General features: G+C 39.2%; 1 protein-coding gene across 1 annotated transcript in view; it reads left to right on the top strand.

The window, feature by feature from the left end:
* Positions 1-19,557, top strand: part of csmd2 (CUB and Sushi multiple domains 2) — a 289,324-nt gene that overhangs the window by 168,029 nt on the left and 101,738 nt on the right. The window contains exons 10-12 of the mRNA XM_066717247.1: positions 6,424-6,545; positions 14,186-14,289; positions 14,634-14,746. Of these exons, the coding sequence (XP_066573344.1) occupies positions 6,424-6,545; positions 14,186-14,289; positions 14,634-14,746 (339 nt within the window). The remainder of the gene's footprint in view (positions 1-6,423; positions 6,546-14,185; positions 14,290-14,633; positions 14,747-19,557) is intronic.

The raw sequence follows: 19,557 nt of genomic DNA, 5'->3' as shown, positions 1-19,557 counted from the left end.
GTTCTATTTCTGTGAATTTTGCTGTGACTAATTCAAACACACACACACACACACACAGAAATACAGATAGATAGACATACATACATATAGATAGATTGATAGAAAGATCGATAGATACACCAACAAACAGAGATAGAGCAACAGAGAGAATATACACTTATTCTTATTTTAACAGTGTGATTGTAAAAGGAGTGGTAACTGTCTTTCTATCACTTCAGTGCTTATTGCTTTTCAATCCATCCTTCCAGCCATATGGGTAATTTACTGTCTAATCTTTGATAAATCTATAAGAAATGCTTATCGTAATAAAGAAAAATGTTCCCTTTGTCTTGATGTAATTGAGTTAAAGGGCGCAGGATTTGAGAAAAGGCAGACAAATGAAGGCAAAGATGAACCCAAACACACCGTTGTAGCAAAACCCGGGATGTGTATATATATATATATATATATATATATTTTCCCCTCCAAGGTTTTTTGAAGGTTGCTTTTATTAATTAATTTATTTTACAAATACGTAACTGTCAGGAGTTTGTTTTATTATTTTGATTACCTGTCAGAACAAGGTGAGAACATGAAGATGAATGGCAAGTGACAGTAAAAAAATCCAGCTTTGATAGAGAAAAATGTTTTCTAAACCCCGATCTCGAGAGCAAATTGAATTTGTGCCGAGTGCTTAGTACAGAGCAGGACCAGTACATATGAAGTGTGCCTGGTCTATAAACACACACTTATATCAAACACAATCCATTTCCTTTTGCCATGTGTCACTACCTTGTTACATTAAGTAGAGCTACACTGGGCATTTTGCTGCCGTTAATGAACTTACATAATTATTATTATTATTATTATTATTATTATTATTATTATTATTATTATTATTTAATTATTTATTTATTTATTTATTTTATTTTTATTTCTTGGCAGACGCCCTTATCCAGGGCGACTTACAACATAAGTGAAAAAATACAGAGAAGTACAAGGCATCAAATTCATTTTAGCTAAAACATAGCAATTCAAAATAATACATTTTACAAATTCCAATTACAATTTACACAAGTGCAGTAAGAGACTTCCTACATCCTGGACGGTGAAAGCTAAGTGCTGTCAAGATGTAGGGTTACAGACGAGGGCTACGGGAAAGGGAGCAAGGAGGAAAACAATCAAGAACGCGAGGAGCATAATAAGCTGAAGTGCTATCTAGCAAGGATAGAGGACTAATATTACAAGTGCTGTCGGAAGAGATGCGTCTTGAGTAAGCGCCGCAATGAGGTCAAGGACTCTGCCGTTTTGACTTCGGTGGGCAGGTCGTTCCACCACTTAGGGGCCAGGGATGAGAAGGAGCGGCTCTGGAGGAAGGGGAGTGGAGAGGAGGCAGAGTTAGCCTTCTGGCAATGGAGGCGCACAGTGGTCTGGAGGGGATGTATGGAGAGACGAGTGACTGAAGGTAGCTTGGTGCAGTGTGGTCGAGACAGCGGTAGGTGAGGGTCAGTGTCTTGAACTGAATGTGTGCCGCTATCGGGAGCCAGTGGAGGGAGCGGAGCAGTGGAGTAGCGTGTGCGAATCGTGACAGAGAGAATACCAGACGAGCCACAGAGTTCTGGATGAGCTGGAGTGGGCGGGTAGTGGATGCAGGCAGGCCGGCCAGGAGGGAGTTGCAGTAGTCCAGGCGAGAGAGGACCAGTGACTAGACGAGTAGCTGAGTCAAGTAGTCGGTGAGGATGGGGCGGATCCGGCATATGTTGCTCAGGAAGAATCTGCAGGTGCGCGTCAGTGTGGTGATGTGCTGGGAGAAGGAGAGCACAGGATCGAGGGAGACTCCTAGATTTTTAGCGGAAGAAGAAGGAGAGAGTGTGGTGGATTCCAAGGGGATCGAGATGGGGAGGTCAGCAGAAGGTGAGGAAGAATGGGGGAAAAATAGGAGATCTGATTTGGAGAGGTTGAGCTTGAGGTGGTGCGAGTGCATCCGGGCGGAAATGGCAGACAAGCAGGAAGAGATGCGAGAGGGGATGAGAGCGTCAGAAGAGGGAAGAGACAGGAAGATCTGGGCATCATCAGCATAGAAGTGGTAGGAGAAGCCATGGGAAGCGATGAGGGGGCCCAGGAAGCGAGTGTAGAGAGAGAACAGGAGCGGGCCCAGGACGGAGCCTTGGGGAACACCTGTGAGGAGAGGTTGGGGGGTGGATGAGGAGCCTCGCCATGTCACTTGGTAGGACCAGTCGCTGAGGTAGGAGGAGAACCAGGTGAGAGCAGTCCAAGAGATCCCAAGGTCAGCGAGGCAGGAGAGGAGGATGGAGTGATCGACAGTGTCAAATGCTGCAGAGAGGTCAAGGAGGATGAGGACTGAGGAGAGGGAGGCCACCCGAACACAGCTGAGGGAGTCAGTGACAGCCAGGAGAGCCGTCTCAGTGGAGTGAGCTGTGCGGAAGCCGGATTGCAGAGGATCAAGGAGTGAGTGTTGGGACAGAAAGTCCGAGAGCTGACGGGTGGACCGCCCGCTCGAGAGTCTTGAAGAGGAAGGGAAGTAGGGAGACAGTGCGGTAGTTCTGAGGAGAGGTGGCATCAAGGGTTGGTTTCTTGAGCAGTGGGATGACAGCAGCTTGTTTAAATGCAGAGGGGAAACAGCCAGAGAGGAGTGAGGAGTTGAGGAGGGAGGAGATGAAGGGGAGATGATCAGGAGCGGTTGCTTGGAAGAGACGAGAAGGGAGAGGGTCCAGGTCGCATGTTGTGGGTTTGTGACGTAGGAGGAGAGCAGAAACTTCAGCATCTGAGAGAGGTGAGAATGAAGAAAAGGAAGCTAGGTCGGTGGGAGGACATGCACATTGATATACTATATTATATAAAATTATGCTTTACACACACTGTTACATTCAATAATCCAAAGCGGGGGCGTGTACAACTTCCCAGTGACGGATGGATGACAATGCCTGATTTGTAGAAATGCAAAGGTTTAAAATGAGCACAAGCCAACAGATACAGATAGACAGGATTGCATTATCCTAGCATAATTTTCTACGACAAGGAGACAAAGTAAGCCAACAGCTTATCTGGTCTCCACTGGAGCCTAGTGGGAATGCACAGCGAGCAAAATTTTATGGCAATCTCGACCTCTAATCCTCTTATTTAACTCGAGATGATTTTGATTAATTAATTTATTAAACCTGTCTAACTTTTTCCCCCTGCCTTTTTTTTCCCCTCTTTTAAGAATGCTTACAACTAACAACTTACAAGTAATTTGCTTGAAATCCCTAAAGGGTACTTCATGCCACAAGTACTTATTGCATTGCTGTATTTTAACTTCCTCTGCAGGGAGTTTTGCAAACAGATGCAGTAATTCTGCTCAGCAGTGCTTGTATAGCCCATTCGAGCTGAGGTAGGGAGGGTAGATTGGGGGATTAAGAGATTGTTTTGACACGGATAATAGACAGGAGGGGAGCAATACTACCAAAGTGTAGTGTGCTGTGTAGCTACAAGTTAATGAAATGCATGATCATATTGTCTGAAAAGAACTCCAAGAGAACTCCATGTATATATATGGATCATATACAAGTTGTACAAGAACTTGGAAAGATACACAAGCTTGGAATGTGGAAAGATACACACGCTTCCTCTGTGCCTTATTGACTACAAGAAAGCATTTGATTCAATGTTTACAAGCTCAAGTGATCAGAGCGCTAGGAAATCAAAACATTGCAGAAACCTTATATAACTGTTATTGTATATATCTACAATAATGCTATATCAACAATCCAACTCCACCAAGACACTGACAAGATCAAGATCTGCAAAGCACTACATCAGGGAGACAATCTCACCCAAACATCTCTTGAAAAAGTGTTTAAGATGGGAAGATGAAATAACTTTACAGGCGTGACATGGAAAAGAGAAGCTGTAGATCGAACAAGTGGAAACATTTTGGGGAGGCTGTATATAAACCTCATGTATTTATTTAAATAATGTGTGCTATAGAACAGTGTTGCTTAAAACTGTTGAGAGATTTCATGCTACTGCCTGCTGTCACTCTTGAGAAGGACAATGCAATATATATATACGATGTGTCTGATTGTGAATCTTTGTGTTTGATCCTCTGCAGGTGCTTGTTCAGAATGCACTACATTCATGTCGAGAGCTGGGTTAGATTTGTTTTCAGACACTGTGTTGAATGTGCAGCAGGGTTTATAGCAAAGGGGGTGGGCTCCATTTTAAACTGCCTAATTCTAGTGCTTTACAAAATAAATCAGATAATAAGCATTTAATCTGACAAGCAAAAACAGCAGAATTATTTGTCCTCATTATTGACTAACACAGAAAAGCAGTCTCATTCTTTTCACCTTTGCTTATTTAGAGCCGTGGGGAAACTTTGCTAATTAGGAAATTGTGGAAGAAACATAGTCACAGCCACCTTTGACAATATGCAGTCCTTGAACACAAAAAACAAACAAACATACTTAAATAAGTATGGATGCCGCTTATTGATTAGGGTGGTTGTCAAAAAAACTGGCAACTAGTCAAAACACAGATCACACAAAACACAAATCTTAGTTTTTTTTCCTTTTTCTCTCCTCTCGATATATATAAAACAGCAAGAAAGACATCCATGAGATTGATTAACTGTCAGCTCATAACATTTCCTTTCCCAGACCCTGAGGTCTCCATTTCTGATCCCGTAGAGCTGTGTGGTCTTGTGCTTAATAAAATACCAGTTGAGATCTCCCTTCATTTATCACATGTTTTGGTGTCTTAATTAATGAGTCGAAATTAACATGTTCTTTGGCCGCTGACTACAGACACATATCTCATCTGTAGGACTGAAGCTCTGCATGACCACAGTTTGCCTGCTGTTCCACAGTCAGAAGCAAGTTCGGAACGTGTCACGCCGGTCTGCTGTCCGCACCAGTTAAGATGTTAGGAGTTTATCGGTTTTAAAGGGGAGCTGTTTTTTTTTCCTTTCTATGGGGGCTTTATATACGAGAACCACATTGGATTTCGTAAAGATCCTCCTCTTAAAGCTAATCCCTGGATAATCCCAGATAGGTGTTTTTTCTCCTCTTTTTCGTCTTTGCAGTTCAGTTGAGTTGCCCTGCTTTGTATTGTGCTTTTTATGAAATCCAGCTCTGGTTTATCTTAGTGAGGCTGATCCTTTTGCCACCTAGAAAGGTTAGCATTGGACAGAACTTGAACAAGCATCTTGTGAACAAAATCAATAATGTTACTGTGCGTTAGGCTGGCTGGGATGGTGGCAGCCTTTTCTTGACGTCAGCTGTCACTGTTGGTTAGAGTGCCAAATTTAGAAACCATACCACATAAAAACAATATGGTCTGTGCATTAGACACCTTTCTTAGTGAATAGTTTGGGTCCATAAAGGTTCACAACATGGTGAAGTCACATGGTTTTGAGTGAGGTTGGAACTTTTTTTGTTGTGGTCATTGAAACACGCATTCAGTTCCTTCATTGTTTTAAATTAATCTTAGATGTGGGACAGTGGGTGTTCAACCACCCTACACGTGTGTGTGTGTGTGTGTGTGTGTGTGTGTATAAATATGCATCCATGCATTACTTGACACTAAATTACTGTTTGCACAGAGGATATGAGTCAAGACTACTGCTAACTTCTCTTCTGACTGAAGCTCGTTAAAAAAACAAATGTTTCAAACTTTCACAAGGAATATCTCTAGTTCAGAGCAAGAGCTCACTCAAATAATGAGTTTATGACAAGTAACATTACTGAAGGTGAAAATTCCTTCTAAAAATTGCACTTTTTTTCTGAAGCATAATCTCCCTTTCATACATCTTCAAACAGCTGTCCACTTTCCCTGTCCTTCCACCTTTCGTCATTAGTAATACTGGAAGGCTTAATTTAGCCCACTGGACCCTCATTAAAAGCTGATCTGCAGTCTGCAACTTTAATTACCTTCAACTATATATATATATATATATATATATATATATATATATATATATATATATATATATATATATATATATATATATATATTGTTTTCCCCTCCATTAATAGTAGTGTAGTGCTTAAAATGTTTTTAGAGGTCAACAATGACACAAGAAAATAAATGTCTTGATGTGAACCATGCTTATTAATCAGATTCGAGAGTTGTCCTTCAGCTGGTCTTGAAAGGTTGTTGGAAGTGGTTCATGCACTCAGGTTCAGAAGCATATGAATTCAGTAGCTTGTTGTCGAAGGGGTGAAATAAAAGAACGGCATCTCAGTATTCATGTGTACGAATGTATTAGTCTTCTATGTGTTTTGCTTTATTAAAGAAAGATGCTTGCGAGATTTGCTTTACAGTAGAAATATTAGTTTTTTGGAAACTTATGTGGAAAGCAGTGCATTTATTTATTTTTTATTTTTTGATTATGTCCATGCTGACCGCTCGCCTCGTCTCTCCTCTTTTTCTGTCTCCCTGCAGCCCCAATGTGTGGGGGTCAACTACGGGGCCCCAGTGGAATCATCACGTCGCCCAACTTTCCTGTCCAGTATGACAACAATGCCAACTGCACCTGGGTAATCAGTGCCTCAGACCCCGCCAAGGTAACTGTGGATTCTGCTTCCTTAGACCACAATACCACAGTTCAATCATGGCAGCGGTCTTTTTGTGTGAGATCTAACAAAAAGAATGTTAAGAATATCACCAAATGCATTCTAGAAGTAAAACAGTAATTTTATTTAGTTAGTTGTTGTGATGTGGATATATATTTTCCTGTTGTTGTTTTGGTTATTTGGTTTTTGTGCCTTGTACGCAATTGTGACTGTTCTTCAGGTTTAAACATATTTCCTCCCTGAATCCACTTGCCTGCCTTTTTTAATGGAAAAAAATGGTTTAAAAAAAAAACTCTAAAAGAACTGAAAGGATATCATGGGAATGACAAAGCTGGTCGACGCAGAGTAATGACTTTGTTGCCTGGTTCAAGGCCACACTGCTGCCTGCTTGCCAAATTTCTTTCTAAAAGGCTCGAACAAATGGATCTGCAAATCTGTACCCTTATCATAGAAAACACTGTTCGTGACAGAGGCTCCAAGGAAAACTGTAATGGAAAAATATTGAGCCCCCTGAGGTGGTTATTGGGGATGTTATGTATGCGTTAGTAGGAGTTGTCCTGGACTGGGTCCGCAATGGGGATCAAGGTTATGATGACTTTATCTCTTTGTAAACCGTGATGCTGTGGTTTAAGTCAGTGCTGCATTTGCGCTTGTGTATGTAAGAGTAATTTAGCACTTTAGCTGAATTTATATTTTTTCTGAATATTATATGTTTGGGTTAAGATTGCAAAAACTGCTCTGGGACTTGAAATATATACATCTTAATTGGCAATTATTGGTTTATTATCATTATTATTATTATTAACAACAACAAAAACAAAATACTACTATTACTACTACTACTACTACTGATAATATATGTGTATATTTTTAAATACATATTTGCATTAATTTATATTTTGATCAAGTGATCTGTACTGATAGTGATGCCGACTTTTCAGCAAGGAGGCCCCCCTGCCTTCTGCACACCTTGTTTGAATGTGTTTTCATCCCTCTCATTACCTCCCCTGGTTCTCACCATTATCTCTCTTCTGTTGTGTACACAGAAATCCATTTTCAATTTAGTTTCTTTTATTACTTTCAAAGAAAAACAGGGGAGAAACGCAGTCCAATTGTTAGGGTTTTTTGCACCAAATGCACGGCTGGTATGTGTGGATGAAAAGTAGCAGCTGAATAGTGTCATGTTCACTGTGAAGCCTGGAGGCCGAGATGGTCTGCTTTGGGACTGTTGTGCATCCTCTGGACCTTGTTAGAAATGCATAGGTAGATGGGTGGATTCTGAAATACACAAGGTTATTCCAGGCGATAAACCAGGTGCCCTCTGCAAATGGATACGTCTAAAACAAATGGTGAAGGGAGAAAAAACAACCAAAAAACATTCTTGATTAGACTCTGCATGGAGGAGTGATGAAATATCCCTCCCAATGCCTTAATAATCCTAAAAGAGCCTCCTTCATGTTATCAAAGCAAAGGTAGATTTAGAAAATACTGATATCTGGAGTTTATGGTGTGTGCATATATACACTCACCTAAAGGATTATTAGGAACACCTGTTCAATTTCTCATTAATGCAATTATCTAACCAACCAATCACATGGCAGTTGCTTCAATGCATTTAGGGGTGTGGTCCTGGTCAAGACAATCTCCTGAACTCCAAACTGAATGTCTGAATGGGAAAGAAAGGTGATTTAAGCAATTTTGAGCGTGGCATGGTTGTTGGTGCCAGACGGGCCGGTCAGAGTATTTCACAATCTGCTCAGTTACTGGGATTTTCACGCACAACCATTTCTAGGGTTTACAAAGAATGGTGTGAAAAGGGAAAAACATCCAGTATGCGGCAGTCCTGTGGGCGAAAATGCCTTGTTGATGCAAGAGGTCAGAGGAGAATGGGCCGACTGATTCAAGCTGATAGAAGAGCAACTTTGACTGAAATAACCACTCGTTACAACCGAGGTATGCAGCAAAGCATTTGTGAAGCCACAATACGTACAACCTTGAGGCGGATGGGCTACAACAGCAGAAGACCCCACCGGGTACCACTCATCTCCACTACAAATAGGAAAAAGAGGCTACAATTTGCACAAGCTCACCAAAATTGGACAGTTGAAGACTGGAAAAATGTTGCCTGGTCTGATGAGTCTCGATTTGTGTTGAGACATTCAGATGGTAGAGTCAGAATTTGGCGTAAACAGAATGAGAACATGGATCCATCATGCCTTGTTACCACTGTGCAGGCTGGTGGTGCTGGTGTAATGGTGTGGGGGATGTTTTCTTGGCACACTTTAGGCCCCTTAGTGCCAATTGGGCATCGTTTAAATGCCACGGCCTACCTGAGCATTGTTTCTGACCATGTCCATCCCTTTATGACCACCATGTACCCATCCTCTGATGGCTACTTCCAGCAGGATAATGCACCATGTCACAAAGGTCGAATCATTTCAAATTGGTTTCTTGAACATGACAATGAGTTCACTGTACTAAACTGGCCCCCACAGTCACCAGATCTCAACCCAATAGAGCATCTTTGGGATGTGGTGGAACGGGAGCTTCGTGCCCTGGATGTGCATCCCACAAATCTCCATCAACTGCAAGATGCTATCCTATCAATATGGGCCAACATTTCTAAAGAATGCTTTCAGCACCTTGTTGAATCAATGTCACGTAGAATTAAGGCAGTTCTGAAGGCGAATGGGGGTCAAACACAGTATTAGTATGGTGTTCCTAATAATCCTTTAGGTGAGTGTATATATATATATATATATATATACAGTGAGGGAAAAAAGTATTTGATCCCCTGCTGATTTTGTACGTTTGCCCACTGTCAAAGAAATGATCAGTCATTTTAATGGTAGGTGTATTTTAACAGTGAGAGACAGAATAAAAACAAAAAAATCCAGAAAAACGCATTTCAAAAAAGTTATAAATTGATTTGCATGTTAATGAGGGAAATAAGTATTTGATCCCCTATCAATCAGCAAGATTTCTGGCTCCCAGGTGTCTTTTATACAGGTAACGAGCTGAGATTAGGAGCACTCTCTTAAAGGGAGTGCTCCTAATCTCAGCTCGTTACCTGTATAATAGACACCTTTCCACAGAAGCAATCAATCAATCAAATTCCAAACTCTCCACCATGGCCAAGACCAAAGAGCTATCCAAGGATGTCAGGGACAAGATTGTAGACCTACACAAGGCTGGAATGGGCTACAAGACCATCGCCAAGCAGCTTGGTGAGAAGGTGACAACAGTTGGTTCGATTATTCGCAAATGGAAGAAACACAAAATAACTGTCAGTCTCCCTCGGTCTGGGGCTCCATGCAAGATCTCACCTCGTGGAGTTTCAATGATCATGAGAACGGTGAGGAATCAGCCCAGAACTACATGGGAGGATCTTGTTAATGATTTCAAGGCAGCTGGGACCATAGTCACCAAGAAAACAATTGGTAACACAACACGCCGTGAAGGACTGAAATCCAGCAGCGCCCGCAAGGTCCCCCTGCTCAAGAAAGCACATGTACAGGCCTATCTGAAGTTTGCCAACATCTGAATGATTCAGAGGAGAACTGGGTGTAAGTGTTGTGGTCAGATGAGACCAAAATCAAGCTCTTTGGCATCAACTCAACTCGCCATGTTTGGAGGACGAGGAATGACCCCAGGAACACCATCCCCACCGTCAAACATGGAGGTGGAAACATTATGCTTTGGGGGTGTTTTTCTGCTAAGGGGACAGGACAACTGCACCGCATCAAAGGGACGATGGACGGGGCCATGTAACGTCAAATCTTGGGTGAGAACCTCCTTCCCTCAGCCAGGGCATTGACAATGGGTCGTGGATGGGTATTCCAGCATGACAAAGACCCAAAACACACAGCCAAGGCAACAAAGGAGTGGCTCAAGAAGAAGCACATTAAGGTCCTGGAGTGGCCTAGCCAGTCTCCAGACCTTAATCCCATACATAATCTGTGGAGGGAGCTGAAGGTTCGAGTTGCCAAACGTCAGCCTCGAAACCTTAATGACTTGGAGAGGATCTGCAAAGAGGAGTGGGACAGAATCCCTCCTGAAATGTGTGCAAACCTGGTGGCCAACTACAAGAAACGTCTGACCTCTGTGATTGCCAACAAGGGTTTTGCCACCAAGTACTAAGTCGAAGGGGTCAAATACTTATTTCCCTCATTATCATGCAAATCAATCTATAACTTTTTTGAAATGCGTTTTTCTGGATTTTTTTGTTGTTATTCTGTCTCTCACTGTTAAAATACACCTACCATTAAAATTATAGACTGATCATTTCTTTGTCAGTAGGCAAACGTACAAAATCAGCAGGGGATCAAATACTTTTTTCCCCCACTGTATAATGTACTTTTTGTGAGGTTTTAATTTCAACATTAAAAAGCTCAGTAATTGTCAGTTACCAAGGCCATTTCTGAATTTGAATAGAGGAGACTTGATTGAAAGTGGTCCTGAGGCAAATATCAAACTCTAAATGTGTATCCATGGCTTTATTGGTTTCTTTCACTTACGTAAGAGGTAAGTTAAATTATAATACGTATTTTTCTGATTAGAGTTTCATGACTTTCAAAACTCTTTCATGTGAACCTGAACATTCTTTAATTGAATACACACACACACACACACACACACACACATATATATATATATATATATAATTGTGTGTGTGTGTGCATCTTAATTTTCAACATGATTGCAAAGTTGCAAAACAATATAGCTATCAGCTCCAACATGTCAACAGTTTAAAGACATTTTAATTACTAAGATTGGATAAAGTAATAATAATAATAATATATACAAATATATATTTCAATTAAGTACCTGCCAACTGGACTAATGGTGTGTACCATTTTACAGGCCCACATTATATCCATTAATATATCTGCATGTTTTTAATGCACATTCCCTAATGCTTTCAAGAGTACAATATGTGACAAAAAGCATACAGTATGTAAAGACCCATGTGTTCCCACAAGAGGGAGAGGGGGAATGGGTCCTGTCTTTGCTCCATTTGTTCTTCTTTTGATAAAACCACAAAGGATTTGAAACCCTTTCTGTACAAAAACAATACACCAAAACATGTACATACATAAATAATGACATTTATACATACAGTGAGGGAAAAAAAGTATTTGATCTCCTGCTGATTTTGTACATTTTCCCACTGACAAAGAAATGTAAAAAAAAAGTCTATAATTTTAATGGTAGGTGTATTTTAACAGTGAGAGACAGAATAACAACAAAAATAATCCAGAAAAACACATTTCAAAAAGTTAAAAATTGATTTGCATGTTAATGAGGGAAATAAGTGTGTATATATATATATATATATATATATATATATATATATATAAATATTTATATATATATATAAATATATATATAAATATAAATATACATGCATAAAATAACCACCACATCTTTTAGTTTAAATGTGTTAGTTATTAAAATGTAATTTTTGAATGAGAATGTATAGATTACTCATAGATTAGATTAGATTAAGTTCAAGTGGTGAGAAATGTTTAATGAGCACCAGAGCGCCACCCTTTATCTCTCCAAGACGCGGGGTCAGGGGCGGCAGGGGTGAAATAAATTTGCAGCCATAAGTGTCACGAAAATGTGCTGGGGTAGAATCACACATTCTGCAAATTCTGTAATTATAAACAGTGCCCTGGGCTTCTGGGAGGGAGCAGGCAGGATGTTGTGTAGTGCACTGACTCATTTAGCTTTAGAGGCAAAATCCCAAAGTCACTACAGTAGATTTCTGCGAATTAAATTAATTAAGTAATGTTTAATTATTCATTGACATATCCTATGCACCAATAAATAATAATAATAATAATAATAATAATAATAATAATAATAATAATAATAAATAGTGGTGGTAGTAGTAGCAGTAACATTCATTTTAGTTGTAGCAGGAATATGTTTGTTACCTTCAACATCCTGCAAACATTGACTGGTATTGTTTAATATCAGAGTCACACAATGTCTTTCAATCCTCTGACCTTTGTCTCGGCCAAAAAGCTAAGCCTTGTCACCAGCCACAGTACAATTAATTCAAATACATGTCACACACCTGGCACAGAAAAAGCAACTGTCCTGTCAGTATTGAGTTCCTCCCAGACCAACCCAGTACAATGCACTGTGAAAGGACTGGGACGCAACGGGGGTGAGCTGAACCCCATTCATCTTGTGATCTGACCTGGCATGTTGCTTTTGCACCCTTGGCAGTTTCCATTGTGCAGTTTGTTTACCATAGTCCAGAATGCGATTTGCATTTATATAAGCTTTTTCATTAAGTGCAATTCTCAAAGCGCTTCACATATATTAAGAACTATGTGCAAATGTGGCTGCCAATTTGCGATCGGGAGAGCAGATAGCCCCTTCAATTGTTTCCCCCCTTTACATTTATTTATTTATTCAGTTACGCTCGTATTCAACAAGATCTGCATTTTGATTGGTTTATTTACTCGTTTGTCTCTCTGTTTGTGTATTTATTTTAAATAAGCCTAATCCCTCACCGAGATCTTTCTCATGAACTCTTGCAGGGAAAGAGTTAAAAGTCTGAGCATTTAATTTAACTCCCATATCTTAACCGTCAAGAGTCGAACATTAACAGCTTAAGGAAATATATTTCCATTATTTAACAGATGACCCTTCCAAGAATGGCACACGTGTTCATGCACTGACAACAGACACACCATCTTTACTCCTCTTCAAAACCCCTATCTGTATTGCAAGCCAAATTATCATTTAGAGATATCTCTAAATGCATTTCAAGATATCTTCAGATAAATGATTTAGAGATATTTGCAAACCATTTAGAGATATCTAAATAAGGTGTTTTTTAAAGATACCTGTGAATACTTTGCAGATATCTCTAAATGTTGTAAGTTGCCCTGGATAAGGTTAGATTTAGATATATCTGTAAATCGTTTAGAGAGATCTGCAAATGACTTCCTATTCATTGCTAGATCTCTTCAAATGACTTCCTTGTTCATTTAGAGATATCTGCAAATCATTTAGAGACATCTTCAAATGACTTCCTGTATTTTGGCTGAGATTATCACTTCCTGTTTCCTCATTCAGTTACATGGAAATTAATTAACAAGTTGACAGGAAGTGATAATCTTGGACTACATACAGGAAATGATTTGAAGATATCTCTAAATGTACTTTTAAATTAGATATCTTTAAATGATTTGCATATATCTCAAATTGATTTGCAGATATCTCTAAATGATTTGGCTTGCCATATATCCAGTTTATCAAAGGCTCTTGTGCTCATACCTGAGCTGGGAACTGTGAGTATCTGTTAAACCTTCACCTTGTGGGATCTTTCAAAGCATCAGTCCTCCATTTTTCAATGTGCAGACCTGCAGTGTGTGCTGTTGTGTTAGATCCAACATGAAGCAATCGTGTACAAAACAAAAGGCTACCATGAATCAAACAGTGGGAGTCATAAATAATGCTTGACATTCTTTCAGTAAGAGGTTTTGCAGCAGCAGGTTTTATATGAGACCAGTTGCCTGCATTTCTCACAGACAGCTGAGCGATAGGAAATGTGTGGGTCTGAATGTGTTGTGGTCGCCGTGTCAAGTGATGTGTGTTGTCCACTCTAGGTTATAAAGCTGACGTTTGAGGATTTCGACTTGGAAAGGGGCTACGACACTCTCACCGTGGGGGACGGGGCATCAGTGGGAGACCAGAGAACAGTTTTTCATGTGTAAGTGACATCATGCACGTCTTCTCCTTTTGCTTCCTGTAATGCGACTAGTTTGGCTAACATGTATCGTTTTTTGTATGTACATTTTGTATTAATAATAATAATAATAGTAATATTTAAACATATTACAAATTGTATGCAGTCCCTCACAGATATCATTGAAACATGACACTAAACACTAAAAATGTGAACAATTAAATAAAAATATATATTTACAGAAGAATTAAATGATGATTAAACATTTTAGGATATGAATACCAAAGTGAAATGTTGTCAGAGGTAGAACTGATTGCTGGGTAGGGTTCATATGTCAATTCCTAAAAACATTGATTGCTTTATTGTAGGCTATCAGGCACCGTGACTCCGGACCTGGTTGTTAGCACCAGTCACCAGATGTGGCTCAACTTCAAGACTGATGACACTAGTGGGTCTCTGGGCTTCAAAGTATCTTATGAAGGTAAAGAGCCTTTATGCTAAATATGCTGGATATGGAAAAAGGCTATGCAAATGCTGAGTTACTAGATAATACGTTTTCCTTTTCTCAAAACAAATACAATGTATCAATATAATATATACATACAAGTTTATATTATAAAAAAAACTAAACATTTTTAAAGTAATTATTTTTATTTGTTTTTCTGTTTGTCTTTCTGAAACTGGTTCATTTATGATTATACCTAGAGTTTGTCATTTAAAATGCATTGGTAGCTCCTGGATACCTCCACTGTAAAAAGTACATGTGAGTTAATCTATCTTGACTAGAATACAATGGCTAAATGGATCCCATGCATTATCTTAATTCTCTGGGCCTTCTCTTGCACATTCTCTATTAACTAGGCTATATGTAGCAGAAAACTGAAGCAGATTAAAATGTAATGCCAAGTGTTGGTCTCTGGCTAGACAGTTTTCCTGATTTGAATTGACTGAGAAAGGCAGGTTGGGTTAGAAGGTGCAGGGTCGATTGTATTCCTTTTGCTGCTGTTTACGGCAAACTGTTTTGATAACAATGCCTGTGACAGAGGAGGCTTTGTTTCAGTGCCCCGGCCATCTTTAACGTGGAATGATTCAATCAGTTGACACTTTCGTATTTTGCTGTGCCAGAACTGGTGTGGCAAAGTAAATTGTCCGTGTAATCTGATGAACAGTATCATTACGTTTATTTGCAGGGGGATGGACAAAATAAAATAAAGACTGGGGCAAACCAAACCTCTCACCCTGAACACTAAGAGTTACTGTCCCACAAAGAAATATGGAGCACCCATTTGGGACTCTGGACTCTGTCTTTCTTCCATGGGCATGCTTAATTATTAAATTCAGTCTATTAAATCTTAAATCAGTACCTCCAGTTCTCATTAATTAATTGGTCCACTTTAAACATTAAATTATGATGACGTAAAAAGGAAAGGATGGCTAAGCATTATATGTTGCTCGTCCAGCTAAGTGGTCGTATATAGTACAATGTCAGATGTTAATAAAGTGCAAATCCATGCAAGAATGCATTCATTGTCTTTCATGTTTTTCTTGTATTATATTTCCCGTCATCTGTCTTGCTTCCAGATATCTTGGTTACATTACATTCTGGATTGCAATGATTGCAGTAACTTGTTTCCTGTAGACTTCAGGCAACATCCTCTATATTTGTATTCATCCTGGGCTAAGTCTCTAAATATTCTTAGCTTGTCCACATGCTATATGCTGTTCATAGGTTGGATAAGTGTGGTAAATCATCTGTACAATGTTGCTAGTGCTACTCCTTTGAGTAACACAGCTGACCAAGACTGACAAGAGTTCAACAAAACGTTTGGTTTTCGTAACGTTTAGCAGTACGTCGAAGTTCACATACAGAATCCAAGTGAAAAAGCTGATTAAGAGTATGCTTGGAATGATAAAGTATTTTATGAAATATTTATGCATTCGTGGATGATTGGGCACAGTGCGCTGCTATTTCAGTGACCCATAACGTAAGATTTTTCCCAGATTTGTAGCTTGAATGCTAACCTCATATTACTGAGCCTGACATCAGCAGAATATGTTGACTTCCTTTGGGCCCGTCTGAACACTGCTAGATGGGGGTTTAGTTTAAACATGGGAAACCAACCCTAAATTCTCCGTGGACTGTTTTTATTTTTTCCCTCATGTTTATTTATTTTTTAAAACATTGTAAACGTTATGATGAAATAAATAGATCCATCCGTCTATCCATGAATAAATAAATACAGTAATGCCTGGCCTGATTTCCCTACCATGTGCAGCACTGAACAACTTTAACTTAATTTCTTAATTTAAAGGGTCTCTGCTGTTCGTTAGCGTTGCATTTTTTTCTTAACCTAAGCTCTTTTTTTTTGACCTCATTAAATACTGGGAACAGTGCTGTTTCTCCTGATAGGCCTAATTTCTCAAGGTGTGTGTTAGAAATAGTGCATGCTGCATTTTTTTCAGCATCATTCTGATGTGGGAATCTGTCATTAAATCTCATTAAAATCTGTTTATAGGGACATTAATTGCATTATCAGCCATCACTAAAGAATTGTATTATCAAATAATTATCTACACAGGCTGTGTTCCAAATAATTACCGAAAGTTAATACTCTGTTGTAATACAATTTGTACAATTCAAAGAATTCTAGGACAGAACATCAAGAAGTTTGTCCCTAGATGTTCCATTTTTCTATTCCTTTTTTATTTTTTCTCTGTGTTTATGAAAATAACCGTCTGTGAGAGGGACATATTATTAACTTTCCATTTTAAGCATGCTTTAGGGGTTTGAGTCAAACTAGCACTTTAACTTGCAGTAGGTTTTAAACACTTGAGTGAATGAATAAATACATACATAAATAAAGTTCTGTTTGAAAACAGTGGGGGTAGTGACTTGATTATCTGTGTCTTTTGAGATCATATCGATTTCATACTATTAATATGTGTTTATGGATGTCTTGTTCTTTTTATTCTCATTTCAATTCCCCTCGCTCAGTCTGTTCCTTCTCCTTTTATTTCCGGTGTTGTAGTAAAGATATCACCACGATTTAGAGACCTGGATCAGTCAGGTCCTATTACCCAGACGTAAGAATTCCCAGAATCCTGGTACATGGCAAACAGCTCATGCTCAGGGCTGAGAAGGACCGTGTCTGGATGGGATGTTCTCGTGCTCCTGACAGAGCTGTTGCAGAGTTGTGTGATGTACGATGTGTTCTTCACAAACGTCGTTCCCTTCCACCTACCAGGAATGTTGGGAATTAATCTACAACCGATGTGTCACTTCTCTGGAGAAATTATAACAGATCAATCTGTGAAGGAGCAGTGATAATCACATTGGGAGAAGAAGAAAAAATAAAACCGTACAGGAAAAAGGACAGCTGTATTATGTGAGCTTTGTACCAAACAGAAGCGAGATTCATTTCAATTTGTAATTTGTAATTACTAAATTAATTCACTACTATTCTTTAATGTTCATGTATAACCTTTTGATAACCGTGAACATATGAATTGTTGAAAAGGTTTGCCTTATTTGTATCCCCTTTCGAAAAGGTAAAAGACAAGTTATACACATGAAAATGATTACCCTTGAATTAATGTATGTATTTATTTCATTATATTAGATTGTTTTGTGTAATTCTCATCTCAACCTTTATGTATTTACAGATGCATGTTTCTTAAGGAAACCCTTGTATTCCTGCACTACCTCTCTGAATTGCTTATTTGCCATTAGATTGCAGGGACACCAAGGGCACTGCTTTCAAACTGGTGTGCTCCGAATCGCATGCTCGATAATAACTACAGGGAATTTGTCAGGAAATACAAAAGCAGAGAGAGCTCTCAGAAGCCAACATTATTGACACACAACAATACAACATTTTTTTTCCCCACAATGAATTTTTTTCGTTTTTCAAGGCAACCTGTTTGATTTTTATTTCATTTAATCTTAAAACTGGCATTTTATTGCATTATTTGCTCCCAATTAACCACTGCTTTCTTTCTTGTCATGAGTCCATTTCCAGTTGTAATACATGTCAATGATTTTATAAGCAGAACATGTTATTATATTATACATGGGATGGTTAGATTGGTAGATATTCATGCATACATACATTAAGGTATCAAACAAAAATGTATAGCATGCATACATTCACTAATTCATATTTCCTCAAAAAATTTAATATAATAGACGTTTATCAAGAAAACAGCCTTATCACTGAGAGCAAAATCACATTAACTTCTGATTTGTTGCGAATGCTTTAGCTCATGTCCTGCTGCTCGGCTGCAGGAGTCGGTGTACAGTGGTGCAGTTCTGTCAGAGCGCACTGCGAGTCGGGTGCAGAGGCGGGCTGATGAAAGGTTTTGTTTCTGCCTGCCGACTTAATTTGTGCTGATGAGATGGGTGCAAATCCATCTTGCCTTTCGGTGCGAAGGGATTCCTTTAACTGATACAAGCTATATTATATTAATACTGAATTTCACGTTTGTCAACAAAATATTAATGCTAATAATAAAAGCCACATTAATAATAAAGAATGCCACATACACGGTGAAATCCCTGTTGAGTCACTTTCTGCTTTGCCTAATTCATCCCACTTGTTAACTAATTAACTAACTATTAACTTTCTATTCAACCCTTTGAATACCACCTCCTAAACAAATGCATACACACTTTCTCATGTATATACATACGTGTCTGCCTTTGACAAATCTGGAGAGTAATGTAACATGCACTCGCTTATTCCATTGATCTTGCTTCCTGCTGGGAACGTATTTTCCTGAATGATGTTGCGTATCTGAAACCCACACAGCACTCCACAAGCTTAAATTCATGCATAAACCGTTCACCTACGTTCAGAAAGATGCACAACAGTGTGCCTTGTGTGTTTCCCTTGATGCCTCTCTAAGTTTGAAGTTCCTGCTTGACACAACACTGGGTGTGCTTTTGCCCAACTATCAGCACCGTCCAGCACTGCTTCTTTTAATAAATAAATAAAACATGATGCGACTGCAGGATTCTGGTAACAGTATCATTTTCATTAATTCTCAATAGCTTTCGAGAAGGTAAATCTGGAAGTTCTCGCAGTCGCCAAAACCCCTGAAATGAAAGAATATACTCTTCTTCAGAACTAATAAACTGCTACTCTGAAGAGGCAGTAGTGTGCAAGAACCTCAGCACCTTAATCCATTTTCTCAGTTCCCCTTTCGATTTGATGTTTATCATTCCGCATCAAGAGCCCAGCCACGTCTTCTTTTTTTTTTGCTCCCAGTCCATACAAGACAGCCTGTGATTTA

Source organism: Amia ocellicauda, chromosome 11, assembly GCF_036373705.1.
Source record: "Amia ocellicauda isolate fAmiCal2 chromosome 11, fAmiCal2.hap1, whole genome shotgun sequence".
Lineage (NCBI taxonomy): Eukaryota > Metazoa > Chordata > Actinopteri > Amiiformes > Amiidae > Amia > Amia ocellicauda.
This window is presented reverse-complemented; position numbering and strand designations above follow the sequence as displayed.